Genomic DNA, 13,560 nt, shown 5'->3' on the forward strand with positions numbered 1-13,560 from the left:
ACGATCGAGCACTTATACTTGGCTAATGCATAAGTGATGTACATAATAGACTATAATGATACCGCAGGAGTAGCTTTATAATAATAAAATTAACCTCTATGTCTATATTGAATTGACTCAGTAAGGTCACAGTTACACTAATAACGATCCTAAGTTTGCTAACATCAGTTAACATTATACATAACTGGTTACTTATCATTCCAGACCAAGTAATGTATAATAATTTATAAAACCTGTAAATGGACAACTTAACAGGACCATTTTCACTGTCATATAGCATAAGTTATCATGAATTTTTAAAAGAACATACAGATGAAATTACATTTCTTATAAGGAGGAAAGAATCAAAAATGACCAAAACGTTTACTTTTTATTCTATCACCTTTTTAGATGTTTGTACCTCACTAAAAGGTGAACAGGCTGAAGTAAGCTGGTGAGGACTGTTTAGATCCTTCTTTTTTCTTAAATTCAATGCACTTTTAATGGCGGAGCCCATTCTTCATCCCCTTATCTCATGAATATCTTCTTTAAAAATAATTATTTCAGGGGAAATTCCAAATGCATGGAAGACTTGCCAAATCACACTACTGTCCAGTATCACATTTAGTTTACTATTATGCTATTGCCTAACTAGAACAATGGAAGTGTTAGAAGAAACATATCAAATGCTTCTTTCTACAGAGCCTCCTGGTGGTTTGGTTGGCGTGTGTATCATATGTCATCCAAGTTGAAGTCCAGCTTGGAATCTCTTTGCACAAGAAAAAACAAAACCAGTGACCCAAAAAGGAAATAAAAACAGCCTTTATTTTAAAAGGTTTGGGCGTTGTTAATGATGTTGTATGTTTCTGCTTTTTTGTGTATTTCACCATGAGAGTGGATTGTGTAAGATTTAGTCTGGGTTAGACTGTGTGAGCTCCTTGTTGTTAGCCACTGACTCTGGGTTCCTGAGAAGAACAAGCCCGTCTCCTGCAGGGTCAGAGGTGCATAGTATCCAGTGGTTATTGTCCTGTTCAGCTTTGTGGGAGTCCAAGAAGGTGTTAGCCGTCATCTCATGCTCTTTGCCATATGTGGTCCTGCAGGGACACAACTAGTTATCTACAGAACGACAGCAGGCATGCACATGCTGTAACATGACTTGAAGCTGCCATATTGGAAGCGCTAATCTTTTGACAACAGGTGCTTTGAAGATCTGACTGTAACTAAATTAGCAGTTTGACTGTGTCATTTGGAGTCTTCGTGTTGTATTTCTGTGACATTTTGACAGGAAACTGATTATTTTTTGTTAAGATACATCAGATTGATTGGTTTAAGAAACCTGATTCTTTTCAAACTACAGGACATTGCTGCCTTGGAGATGACTAGGAGTAGAGATAAGTATTTCAGGTCACTGTGACCTAAATTGGGAAAACAGTTATACGATTTGCGTTATCATGTCACTATATCCCATGTCATGTGGGTTACAGTAACATGTTATCACTCTTTCTGTATATTACATATTTAGCTTTTATTGACATGCTTTGGTCATATGAGAGCAGCACAAATCAAAAGCCTTTATATGGCATTCAACACAGGAAAATGGAAAATACCAAAGGACTTGATCGCCCAGAACAGCAAGAGCCTGGTTTGTCTTGCAGTGTATGATCAACACCTTCACATTAGCCTGTGAAGAAGAAAAAAAAAGATTATTGATAATTGCATAGCAATTCTCAAGGCAACAGAAGTAAAGGAAAGCAAAAGAAACACTGTGTTCAGTGTATTCTGTGTTTAGTTACTGATTAAAATAACAGTGAATGCTGATGTTGCAACTAACACGTGACAACAAATGGACCAGTCAACCATAAAGCTCTAACAAAGACTTACAGGAACAGGTTGACCCTCGTATTCAAGCCTTTCCTGGGGATCAAAGTGCACTATCTTCCACCATGACAGAAAGGAGCAATCGTCAACCAAGTTTACCTCTTGCAGGCGGGACTTCTTTGCACACTTTAAATGAAGTCACAATAATATGAGATTAACAATGGTAGAAGAGCTAGTGAAAAGAACAAACATAACTGCTTTTCCTTTGCCATTTAACTTTAAGTATGCATTTCAGATTTCTGCATTTGCACTTTGTTAAACATCTCATCACAGTTGCTGGTTGCTCAGTGTACTGTATTCTCCTTTATGGTCTTCTACCTTTTGAAAACTTTGTAGGTCACTCGTCAAGTAAAGCTGAGGAAACAAAGGAAGAAAAAATCATTAAACACACAAAGTGACACAAATATGTAATTCATGTGTTTTTTTGGAATCATTCATAGACATAATGCAAAGTGAAACACCTTTGCTGTTTAATGATATTCTCATAATTCAACCATAAAGTCTCTTATTACTGTTATTAGATGTTGATGCACTTTTGTAAAGTTGAGGGACTCTCAAGAGACCGATTAAAAAATCAAAATCAAAGCAGCACAGGCAGAGATAACCTGATTCTTAGTCCCTATTATAACACTTCCATTATGCAGCTCAGTTGCATCTACTGTATCATTAGACCTGCCCTGCCTGGTAAATGCCCTCTTCATTCAAACTCTGTGCAAACCATGTGTAACACATTCTCCATCTCAACTGAGATAACCTGGTTCCATAATGACCCATCATCAGGGCTGTTTTCTTAGACTTTAAAAAGATCCCCTCTGTGCCACAGAGGATATTACACAACTGTTTTTACAAGCCACATGGTGCTCCTCGTGACGTACAAACTGATTTCCATGTGTTAAATCAGTGGAGAGCCCCTTTAAAATAGAAGTCAGTCTTTGCATAAAGTGCTATGTGTGACTCCACAATTTTAAATGGCTGTTTGATGGTTAAGAATTGGTTTTAGTGTGTGTGTGTGTGTGTGTGTGTGTGTGTGTGTGTGTGTGTGTGTGTTCACTTACTTCCCTGGCAAAGCCACTTGTTGTTTTCAGGGCAAAACTCTTCTCATAAACCAGAGTCGATCCTTCCGGACTGCCATCTACACTGTAGTCATACAAGCAGTGTTACAGGTTCACATCTGGGAGTAATACCACGTGTACTGAGGTGTCTGTTGATGCAGTTTTAAGTGTGTTTGTGTGTGTACCTGGTAATTATGAAGGCAGTGCGTGTGCAGGGCTGAATACCTCTTCCTGCACTGATTCCACATGGGGCCTGAATGCCAGGCGAAGGAATCTTTATCAAACTGTTAATGTCTGCATTAATGCTTACTGTGCTGCACTCCCTGTTTTCTCCTCCCATGTTGACCAACATTACTACATCCCCAAAGTGCAATCTTCCATCATTTGTCACAGAGAGATTCACCTACACACATGGACAAACACCATCATCATTGTCATTATCGTCCCCATCATCATTGTGTATTACTCTTGTTGTTAATGGTTTTCTTTATTAGATTAAATGCAATTTACCGGCCTCAAAATGTTCTGTTTGAGGAAGTCTACTTTCTGGGCAACAAGATCACCCCTCTTCTTCTTCTCCAGATACTCTTTCTTTGCATCCTGGAAAAATATCAACATATACAATGTGTATTTTTAATATGTGCCCACAAGCCCACTACTGCTGGTCGTATACTAGAAAAAAAAAAAACAATATGATGATAATGATGGTTACAATCTTCTCTCTTACTCTAGACTCATTGTTTAGGCATAATGATATATAAGGTAGTGATATAATAAACATTTCTGCCCTCTGCCCTTTTGCTCTTTGTCAATAAATTACCCATCAGCAATTTGTTCCTTGTGTCATTGTATAATGCCTGTGTAAATCAATTTGTCATTTAATCCCTTAATCCTTACTGGGTAAATTATTACCAATTCATATTGTGCCGCCAAACGTTGTTCAAACTTTCAACTCTATCAAGTTTTCAAAGATAACAAGTGTGTAAGACTGAATTCTAGGAAAAGTTATATCAAACAATGCACAAGACATCTAGAAAGTGTATATTTGGTGAAATGGTGAAGTCAATAAAAACATAAGGGCATGGCTTTGAATATTTCACCTAGGGGTTGGCATCATATAGACTAGTTTCAATGAAGAGCTGGAACAAAAAAACAGAATGTATAAGATGCTGTCAGACAATGTCGAATAAGATGATTTTTCCAACCTTAGTATAAAGGCTGAAACCGGATCTTTAAAGGAATTAATTATATCATAAATCACCATTAGTTCCATTTTCAGTTGTCTTTCCTACTAAACACTATATTGTCAGTGTGATGAATACTGTATTCTTTTTTATCTTTGTTACTGAATGACATGACTGCATAATGAGTACTTTTGCTACTTTAAACAGATTTTGATGCTACGTCTACTAACCTTTTACTTTACTTAGTAATATTTTGAATGCAGAACTTTTACTTGTAACAAAGTATTTCTACACTGTTGTACTGCTACTTTCATTTAAGTAAAAATATATACATTATGAATACTTCACAACTGGTTTGGTAAACTGAGATTAAATTCACTTCCCAAAACTGGGTAGCCAGATAATCAGGGTGATTTGCCACTTTAGATCCCTTTTCACTCATTAGTTGGCTAACTAATATGTGCAAACACCTGAAAACTTGTTAACTTGTTTGCATTAACAAGTGTGACGCCCTTACGGTAAGAAGGATGAGTTAATGCTAACTGATGACGGGCGCCTTTAAATAATTTAGCTAGCTAAAAGTTTCATTTTGAAACAAACCTCTTCTAGGCGCAGGTCTTCATTCCAGTTTCCGATTCTCACATTTGTGCGATAAGTCTTCACATCAGCCATCCTGACTAAAATACTGACAACTATTCGTGTACTAATAAGTTCATAAGTAAAGCTACTCGTATTGTTTACATGTGCTTTGTGTAGCGGTTTCTAAGGTAACTGATGGTAACGACAACCAACCCATTTCATTTACTGTCAGTTCTCGCTGATTGTCGCGAGAGGGCGTGATGGTACAGTCAAGTTCCTCTACTGTCTCTGCTGATACCCAGTGCTTGAGCCACAGAGATCTGTTGATAATTCTCTCTTCTCTTTCTGCTTCTCACCATTTGTGGAAGAAGAATTCAGATCTTTTATTTAGTGGTTAACGTAGCTATCCCATAGTGTAGACATACATTCATTCACTCGAATTCTACTTAAGGAAAAGTACACAAGTTGTTGCCTACCTGCAAAATCAACTTGAAATATGGAAAGTAAAAGTAGGGCCACTCATTAGGCAGGATGCCCCTTTTCAGTTTTTTTTTCTCAAGTTAATGCATAAAAGATAATATTGTGTGCACACAATTATTATGGTTATTACTGTATAAAACAAGATCAAAAATAGAAACTTCTCGGGGCTTCCTAACCTTATGTAAATCCCAGCAGAGCTTTGCACGAGTCCAACCTGACCTGGTCTAATTAGCCACATAACTGAAAACACCTGTGTTGGTGTGCAGAATTTTTCATCTGTAGTAACACATCATGTTTTATGAGCTGAGCAATGAGATAATTGTCAGATGAATGTAGTAGAGTAAAAAGTACAATATTTACCTCTGAAATGTGCTGGAGAAAAAGTATAAACGACCATAAACTGGAAATACTCAAGTAAAGTAGAAAAATTGTACACAATACTTAAGCAAATGTACTTAGTTACTGCCACAGCTTCCCATTATCAGATGGACACACTTAGTGTAGTGCTTAATTTTGCATTAATGTGCTCCACAAACCACACACATACTGGAGATGCACATACCCATCACATGGAACTCATGTCATCACCATCATTATTGTCTATTTTTTAAATTATGAGTAGAACAAAATAATATGCTGTTAAAAGTTCTGAACTCAGTGAATTCCAGAAACCATATATCTTCCAGTCAATTTAGGTATAATCCACAGTAGCTATAAATACAATATTCTCTGCTCAAGAGTGTGTAATATATGCAATTAGGCTCTAACTGCTGCAGTCCAGACTGAATCTGTCCATGTTTCTTCTATCCATTTTCCTTTTTCTCTGTTTCTGTCTGTCTATGTGTCAGTCTGTCTGTGTCAGTGGCCATTGGCTCGGCCTCTGGCTCCAGAGCCATTCATGTGACTCAGTTTGTGGTTTCTTTCCTTCGGTGAGTCACTGTCATCCTCCTCTTCATCACTCCTGTCATCGCCCTCAAGCTGTAGGATGAAGATGAGCCACAGAGAAAACATAGGAAAGGAGGGTGAGCCAAACAGGAACAACAAGACATTTAGATGTGACATAGTTTGATACATTTCTTCATGTGAATGAATATATATATTGAAACACCTGTAAACACACCTTGCTGAAGATACACTTGTAAAACATTCGTGAAATGAGAGCAGCCCAGTAGAGGTGTAGTATCTGTAGAAGCAACAGCATGACGTTGAAGAAGTAATAGCCAAAGAAGGGAGGAAACTTCTCCGGCGGGTACACCCATGTGCAGTGGATCAGCCTGCATACGATATGCACACATAATATTTTCACTCATGACTCCAAAATCATAACCATGCATCACGCTGTGTCCTTTCATTTCACACACACTTACCAGAAAGGAAAAATGACAAGCCTTGTCAACATAAAGAGAACTGTAAACACTACAAATATGGCGTTTGCAGTCTTGTGCCACTTGGCGTAGTTGAATACCTTTGCACCCTATGAGACAAAAACAAGGAGAAGAATCAGGTTCAGTTATTTGTGAAGTAGCCAGTCATTAAGTTGCAGCAGGAAGTGTATCTGATCATATTTTTTTCATATTAAATTTGGATGGGTGGATGGTGGGAGGATGGATGGATGGATGGATGGATAACATAATGTAACATGGACATTTTAGTATGTTCGTACATTAGAGAACACCTGTACAATTAAACCAATGCCAATTCAGAGCAATAGCATTGTATTAGACCACTGCAAAGTACACACAGATATATGTATTTTTCAAATAAACTGCCATCAAGAAGGGTTTCAATTCAACTCTGAACTAATTCTTGGCTTCTTTAGCTGCATTTCGCTCATGCATTCAAGAAACATTCAATACTAATAGTAGTAATAATGATGTTGCCTCCACATTTGCTGTTAAAAGTCAAATTTGAACATCAGATCTTATTCACACCACAACAAACCCTCTCCTCCTCCTCCTCAGGCTACATTTTTATCAAGTGATATAAATTTCTACCACTGAATTTGAGCTGGATGTGCAGCTAACATGGACAAAAAGAACATGCCATGTATGGTATAGTGGAGTGAGGCAACTCCCTCACATTCACTGCTGCGTATGTTCAGTCTGAACTCCAAGTTCATGTAGGAGGGAGGGGCAAAAAGTTGATTATATGCATATCTGTTTCGGCATCAAACCTGTTTCAGAACTTCCTGCCTTGATTTTAACTTTCAGCTTTCTACTCATACGTTGGTCACACCTTTAGAGTTTGTGTTTTATACTGTATGAACCATTAAAATATGAAACCCAACCACAAATATATCTGTTTTTTTTTGAAAATGTAAAAACACAGCTTTTCTGTGTGCGAGTAACATTTTTATGATGTGTTCCTTTAAGTCAGTCTGTTCCTGCAGAACTGTGGCAATGGAACTGTGACAGTGCAAAATGTCAGCTATCTGCTCATATATCCCATAGATTAGCTTGCGCATGCACCGATGTCAGAACGGCACTGACCTCCAGCAGTATGTCAGCAGAGTCATGAACTGCCATCACAATGGTTCCAATACGGATGTAGTTTGAAATCCAGGAGAAACTGAGAAGAGTCAGTGTGGCTATATGATGAATCACCTGCTCTTTGAAGTCCTACACACATACACATGACAGGTAAACATGCATCTGACACCAAGACACTCACTCCCAGTTTATTACATGTTTATAACATAAAGGCCACTGCAGGCTTTGTATTAGTTCCTGCAAAACTAAGATTTTGTGAATACTGAATTTAAATAAATATCAATAAAATAATAATAATAAGAAGTGAAATATAATAAAATAATAATATCAGTGCATTCGTTGATTTTATAAATCTGCATACATGCGTACACTTACTTTCCGTTTAACATCAAATGAGAGGCTAAGGAGCAGAGAAAGGTAGAATCCCATTTCCAAGAGGTAATACCAGTATTGAGATGGTAGCATGGACTGCATGGACACATGACACACACACACACACACACACACACACATATAGATGTTTAACACACTGAATACTGTAATATTGTTCAAGACATCCTGATAGCAATGGGAAAACACAACTACCTGTTTAGGGAAGCCTTCCCAAACCTCCTTCAGGTTATAAAGCCAAGGTTTCTACAGTCAGCAAAAACAGAGAGGGGAGGTGAGTATGAGGGGAGTGTTGGAGAATAGCCTTGAAAACAACATCAAGGGTAAATGTTGGCCAACGAGCTCATTCATGTTCATGTGCCATGTCAACTGCCAGAGCATGAGAAAAACCCTGAAGCACTAGAAAGACATGAGATAGAGAGAGGGGGACGAGGAGTTTCAGGTGAAATCGGTGTACTGTCAAATAGGGAGAAAGAGAGAAAAAGTAGAGAACAAAAAACTAAATAAGGAAAGAGAAAATGTCCCATAGCAGCAAATCAAACAATTCATGGAGTTGAAAAATGAATGAAACAAGAGCTAAACTCTGTAACAGAAGTAGTTCCTGTGATAAAAACAAAGCTACTTACATCATAGAGAGCTAGGACTCCACCGACAAATGCAAAAAAATAAAACACGCATCTCCAACTGTTGACAGAAGAGAACAATAATGTCACATATTTGCGCACACTCTCACATTAGTGTGCGCACACACACACACACACAGACATACACAAACCTGGCCTCACAGAACCTCTTCCGAAGCCCAGGTCGCTCCTGGTTCCTCCTCCTCCTGAACCAGACTTGAACTCTTCTTTCTGGCCAACTCGTCTTTTTACACAGAGACCTCACATCAGCCTGAGACACAAGGGAAATGATCCAAATGTTACATCCTTTCCACCCTCAAATTTGACTGTTTAAAGTTTAGTGACCGAGTACATCTGAAAAGACCACAATGACTAATGTATTTTAAAGGAATATTTCTATACGTATGCACACACACTCACAGATCGACACACACCTACTTCAACACTAATGGCACTATTCCTGTTTATAGTAGGAGATATTATTAGTATTAATTTTATGTGCATTTTTGCTTACTAGAACAGTTTACTTTTTTAATGAAACGTCTTTACATGTGCGACAGTAAAGAAATGCTATTTCATTCCCATGAATACTGAGTGTTCTATATGGAAAGAAGACAATAAAGTTTAACTTTTACCATAAATCACAATCATACAAGATACAGTCATAAAACTTTACAGGTGTGTAGTTACAATCAAAAATGAAGGGCAAGTTTGATAATGTGTGTGGTCCGATAATGTAGTACAGTTATATATTGTAGTAATAATGTAGTGATGACCACTGAGTACACAGGGGTTAGATTGTCCGCATGTTGACAGGAGTTGCATCCCATGTGATCCTGTCACAAGATGGTCTCTAATTTATTTTTTGCTTTTCAGAGATGCATGGATGTGATGCCTTATACTATTCAGTCACCAAGCACTTTTTAAGGAACACCATGCTAACACTAGTTTGTTCCTCCCTTTACTCTCAAAACAGCCTCAGCTCTTCGTAATGTAAGACATGTTTTGGGGATGTCTTAACTATTGCCTTACATATTGCTTAATTAAACTATCGAAGGGCTGTGGGTAAAGCAAGAGCACGGGGACAACTTCTCTGTGTAGGTCAATCCATCTTTATTAATTCCCGGAGAACCCCACCTAGGAAGACCGAACACTGACTACCCAAGTGACATCTCACCTCTTACATATCACTCCGCCACTCCTAATCATAACTCACATTACCTGCCACTAAAGTGCGCCATATTATATAGTTCCAGATTAAACTTAAACAGCAGAATACAATATTTATAAATGTAGTTACAAATAATTAAATTATGTGGACTCAAAATAATGAACAATGCAAAATAAGGCAATCTGTTGAATATGTCCTCACAAGAATAAATCTCATCTTACAGTAACATGGACTCCACAGGATGTTGGAAACATTTCTTTGAGAATCTGCTCCATGTTGACATGATTCTATCACATCATTTCTGCAGATTTGTCAGTTACACATTCATGCGGCCAATCTTATGTCCTACCACATCTCAAAGATGTTCTATTGGATTCAGATCTGGAGACTGGGGAGGCCACTGAAGTTCACTCAACTTATTCTCATGTGCATGAAACCAGTTTGAGATAACCTTTGCTTTGTGAGATGTTGCATTATAATGCTGGATGAAGCCATTAGAAGATGGTATATTGTGACAATAAAAGGCTTGGAAACGGTCTCCAGTTATACGTGTAGACTTTGGCATACAGACAATGATTGATATTAAACAATGAGCGGTATTAAGGGACCCAAAGTGTGGCAAGAAAACATTCCCTGCACCATTACACCACCAACACCACCAGCCTGGATTGTTGACACAAGGCAGGTTGGGTCCATGGATTAATGCTGTAGTTGCCAACTCTGACTCTGACTCTACCATCTGCTGCCGCAGCAGAAATCCAGATCCATCACACCAGGCTACGTTTTTCCAGTCTTCAACTGTCCAGTTTTGACGAGCTTGTGCTCTTTGCAGCCTCAGATTTCTTTTGTTGGCTGACAGGAGTGATCAGTCAGTTCCCACCAGTGTGGCCATTCTCTCTCATCAACAAGGTGTTTCTGTCCACAGGACTGCCACTCACTGGACATTTTTTGTTTTTGGCACCATTTTTAAAACTCAATAGATTGTTTTATGTGAAATTCCCAGGAAATCAGTAGTATCAGAAATTGTCTCACTGAGTTTATATTTTTTTCCCATGCTGATGTTTGATATGATCATTAATTGAAGTTGCTGACTGTATCTGCAGGATTTTATGCACTGTTTTTCTGCCACATGATTGGCTGATTAGATAATTGCATGAATAAGCAGTTGTGCAGGTGTTTCCAATTAAGTGCTGGGTGAGTATACGTGTGACTGCTGATTGAAGTCTCTGTATGTGAACAACAAACCACCTTTGGTTTTCAGTGAGAAGCCCATTTAACAAACCTGTGATGGAACTCGTGCTTGGCGGCAGAAGTAGTTTTCTAGGATGGGGTTTTGTTCTGCTGTCAGACGTACCCTGTCCCTGATTCCCCAAACATTAGCCACTGGTGTGGCCAGGTATCTGCAATAACACACGAGCAACATCACAGAAAATGTGTGTCAGCATATCATGCTGTAAAACAAATCATCTGGCACAGCAAAGCTTTGTTTCTTCCCTCTAAATGCAACAGAATTGGCGTGGTTATTTGTGGAGTTCAATAACATTGCTTCAAACAGCTTGTGCAACATCTTGTGAAACGAGACGATTGCATTGCTAAACTCATTGAGACACAGGCACATTTAGTCTCTTACTGAATTGTATATTCCCACCTTTCAAACAAGAATCTGACTAGAAGCAGGCAGAGGGCGCAGGGCAGAGCAGCGTAAAGTTGAGAGGCTTTAGCATAGACACGACCTTCACTGTCCTCCAGGTCAGACCAGGAGACATTCCCTGGCAGCCACAGACGCTCCCACCACAGCCACCCACCAACTGTCTGCAACATTCTGCTGGCAAACATGCAATACAACATGAAAACACATTCAGTTTTACATCCATGATCCAAAACATTCTGTTTCTTGTTCAGGTTTTATCTATTAAAACATCAAAGGACTAATATAAAAGAAATTACATTTGATGATATATAAAAATCTTGATTTCCATCACAAACAAGTGAAGTTTTTACACCTAGTGGGTACATTATTTTTGCACTTGCCTTTATGAAAGGTCTTTTTTTTCCTCCAATATAAGACTGAGACTAAATCATTGCATAAACAAATATCTACAGGCCAAAGTGGTGTGCCTTTACTGTGACTCTATAAGAGCCAAACCAGTTTTCAAAAAATAAACTGAACACCAGACACAGGCTGGCATGATGAAGCAGCTAGAGCTCTGGTCCAAGAGGAATTACAGCCAAAAATGCACCGATGTTTTGTTGTTTTGAATCTCCAGTGCCAACTTTTAGCCGTGGCCACTACCTCCTACTGGTCTGTGACAGTACAACGGCTCTCTGAGCATGCAACCATGTAGGAAGTGAGTAATTTGGAGACGGAGAGCTACAGTAGATATCAAAGGGCAAGGAAGATAAAGACGGATGAGGAGCAATTGTAGGAGGCAGAGATTAGAGAGAAGTAAAGTCCTTCCTCTTGTGGACTCTGCCCATAACAGCGTGTTGATAAAAGCGTTATCTGAGCAGAAAACACATACAAAACTACATTCAAAATGTGAACTCAAAGCCATCTAATAAAAAAGTATTTGGTATTTAGTATTTACTGCGATGCCCTTACTCAGTGACACAGTATTAGTCATAGTAGTGTGTCTCTGAATCTCAGTGTTGGTTAATCAGTCAGCATGGAAAAATGAGCATACCTGCAGGCAGTGTTGTCTTGACAAGTTCCCACAGAAAAGAGGGAATCTGCGACAGATGTGGATACAGACAGACTGCCTGTGACAGAATCCAGGGAAACTAAAGTAAAATATTGCATGAAACCAAAGCAGTCTCAGCCCTCAACCTGATCTTGTTTGCACTTACAGTTAGATTTCAGTTTCATGTCTACAAATGTCTTAGTAATTACATCCCTTACTGCAAGCCAGTTACAGAATATATCAGAGAAAGTAAATGTATGCACATGGCCGTGTATACACACACACACACACACACACTCACACTCACCTTTGGTGTGCCCACTGTAGTGTGTTCTCCGGGGACTTATCTGTGTGAAGCCAGTCACTCATACAGTTCATATATTGCACTTATCCCTAAAAGATAACAGCCCTGTTAGATCCTATACGTTCACTGGTAAAGCTTTTGTGGAGCCAACCTTGAAAGTCAGAATAAAAAGGAAAAAAAAAGAGGAAGGCAAATATTTACTCATGAGCTAATAGTTTCCGTAATCCATATGATGTACCTCATTGTGTGTGAGGCAGCAGGTGCCAGTGAACATGTTGATTTTTGAGCATGCGTGTGGTCGCTCACCTTTTCTTTTTTTTTTTCTTCGAAAGAATGGGATCCTGCCCTCCCACTCTGTCTGCTCTTGTGATCACACCCTTGTAGTTGCAGCACGTCCTTTAAGGTAAGGTTATCTCAGCACTGGAAACAACATACTGCCCTTGGAGCATTTTTGCAGTTTCAGTTGTAAATGGTAAGCTGCAGCAGTCATCTGAGTGTGGGATAGTTTGCATATACCCTCACCTGCAAGAATTCCCTTGGAATGCTGGGAAGCCCCCACAAAGGCCCCATTCACTGGTGGGGCAGGGGAGGAGGAGTCAGTGCATGTTACGGATAGAGGAGAAAGAGGAACTTTCACACACAAAGAGAGAGAGAGAGAGAGTGAAACATCACTCTGTATAAATAGCAGCCTGTGTTAATAACAAACATCTGAACACAAATGAAGTGACCTTGGTTCCCTGCTCAGTTTTT

The 13,560-nt window shown here is 38.9% G+C and overlaps 2 protein-coding genes across 10 annotated transcripts; both read right to left on the reverse strand.

Moving 5' to 3' along the window:
* Positions 1 to 786: 786 nt before the first annotated feature.
* On the reverse strand, positions 787 to 4,868 carry cfap161 (cilia and flagella associated protein 161). The gene is made up of 8 exons (XM_056387670.1): positions 4,694 to 4,868; positions 3,420 to 3,509; positions 3,095 to 3,312; positions 2,913 to 2,994; positions 2,176 to 2,211; positions 1,861 to 1,983; positions 1,587 to 1,660; positions 787 to 1,073 (listed from the first exon to the last, which is right to left on the reverse strand). The coding sequence occupies exons 1-8, from the start codon at positions 4,763 to 4,765 to the stop codon at positions 890 to 892; spliced, it is 879 nt and encodes a 292-aa protein (XP_056243645.1). The 5' UTR covers positions 4,766 to 4,868; the 3' UTR covers positions 787 to 889.
* Positions 4,869 to 5,019: 151 nt separating this feature from the next.
* Positions 5,020 to 13,314, reverse strand: cers3b (ceramide synthase 3b). 9 transcript variants are annotated; one of them, XM_056386395.1, is made up of 13 exons: positions 13,117 to 13,314; positions 12,814 to 12,899; positions 12,510 to 12,555; positions 11,474 to 11,647; positions 11,108 to 11,225; positions 8,807 to 8,925; positions 8,658 to 8,715; positions 8,224 to 8,277; positions 8,017 to 8,109; positions 7,642 to 7,770; positions 6,520 to 6,626; positions 6,273 to 6,426; positions 5,020 to 6,130 (listed from the first exon to the last, which is right to left on the reverse strand). In XM_056386395.1, exons 4-13 carry the CDS (start codon positions 11,644 to 11,646, stop codon positions 6,011 to 6,013), a joined length of 1,125 nt encoding a protein of 374 aa, XP_056242370.1. In that variant the 5' UTR covers position 11,647; positions 12,510 to 12,555; positions 12,814 to 12,899; positions 13,117 to 13,314; the 3' UTR covers positions 5,020 to 6,010. The 9 variants fall into 9 exon arrangements, with proteins under 9 accessions (XP_056242370.1, XP_056242364.1, XP_056242366.1 ...); XM_056386389.1 differs by lacking the exon at positions 12,510 to 12,555; XM_056386391.1 differs by lacking the exon at positions 12,510 to 12,555 and having other exon boundaries at positions 8,227 to 8,277; positions 12,814 to 12,961.
* Positions 13,315 to 13,560: the final 246 nt, after the last annotated feature.

The sequence above is a fragment of the Seriola aureovittata genome, chromosome 10 (assembly GCF_021018895.1).
Source record: "Seriola aureovittata isolate HTS-2021-v1 ecotype China chromosome 10, ASM2101889v1, whole genome shotgun sequence".
Classification (NCBI taxonomy): Eukaryota; Metazoa; Chordata; class Actinopteri; order Carangiformes; family Carangidae; genus Seriola; species Seriola aureovittata.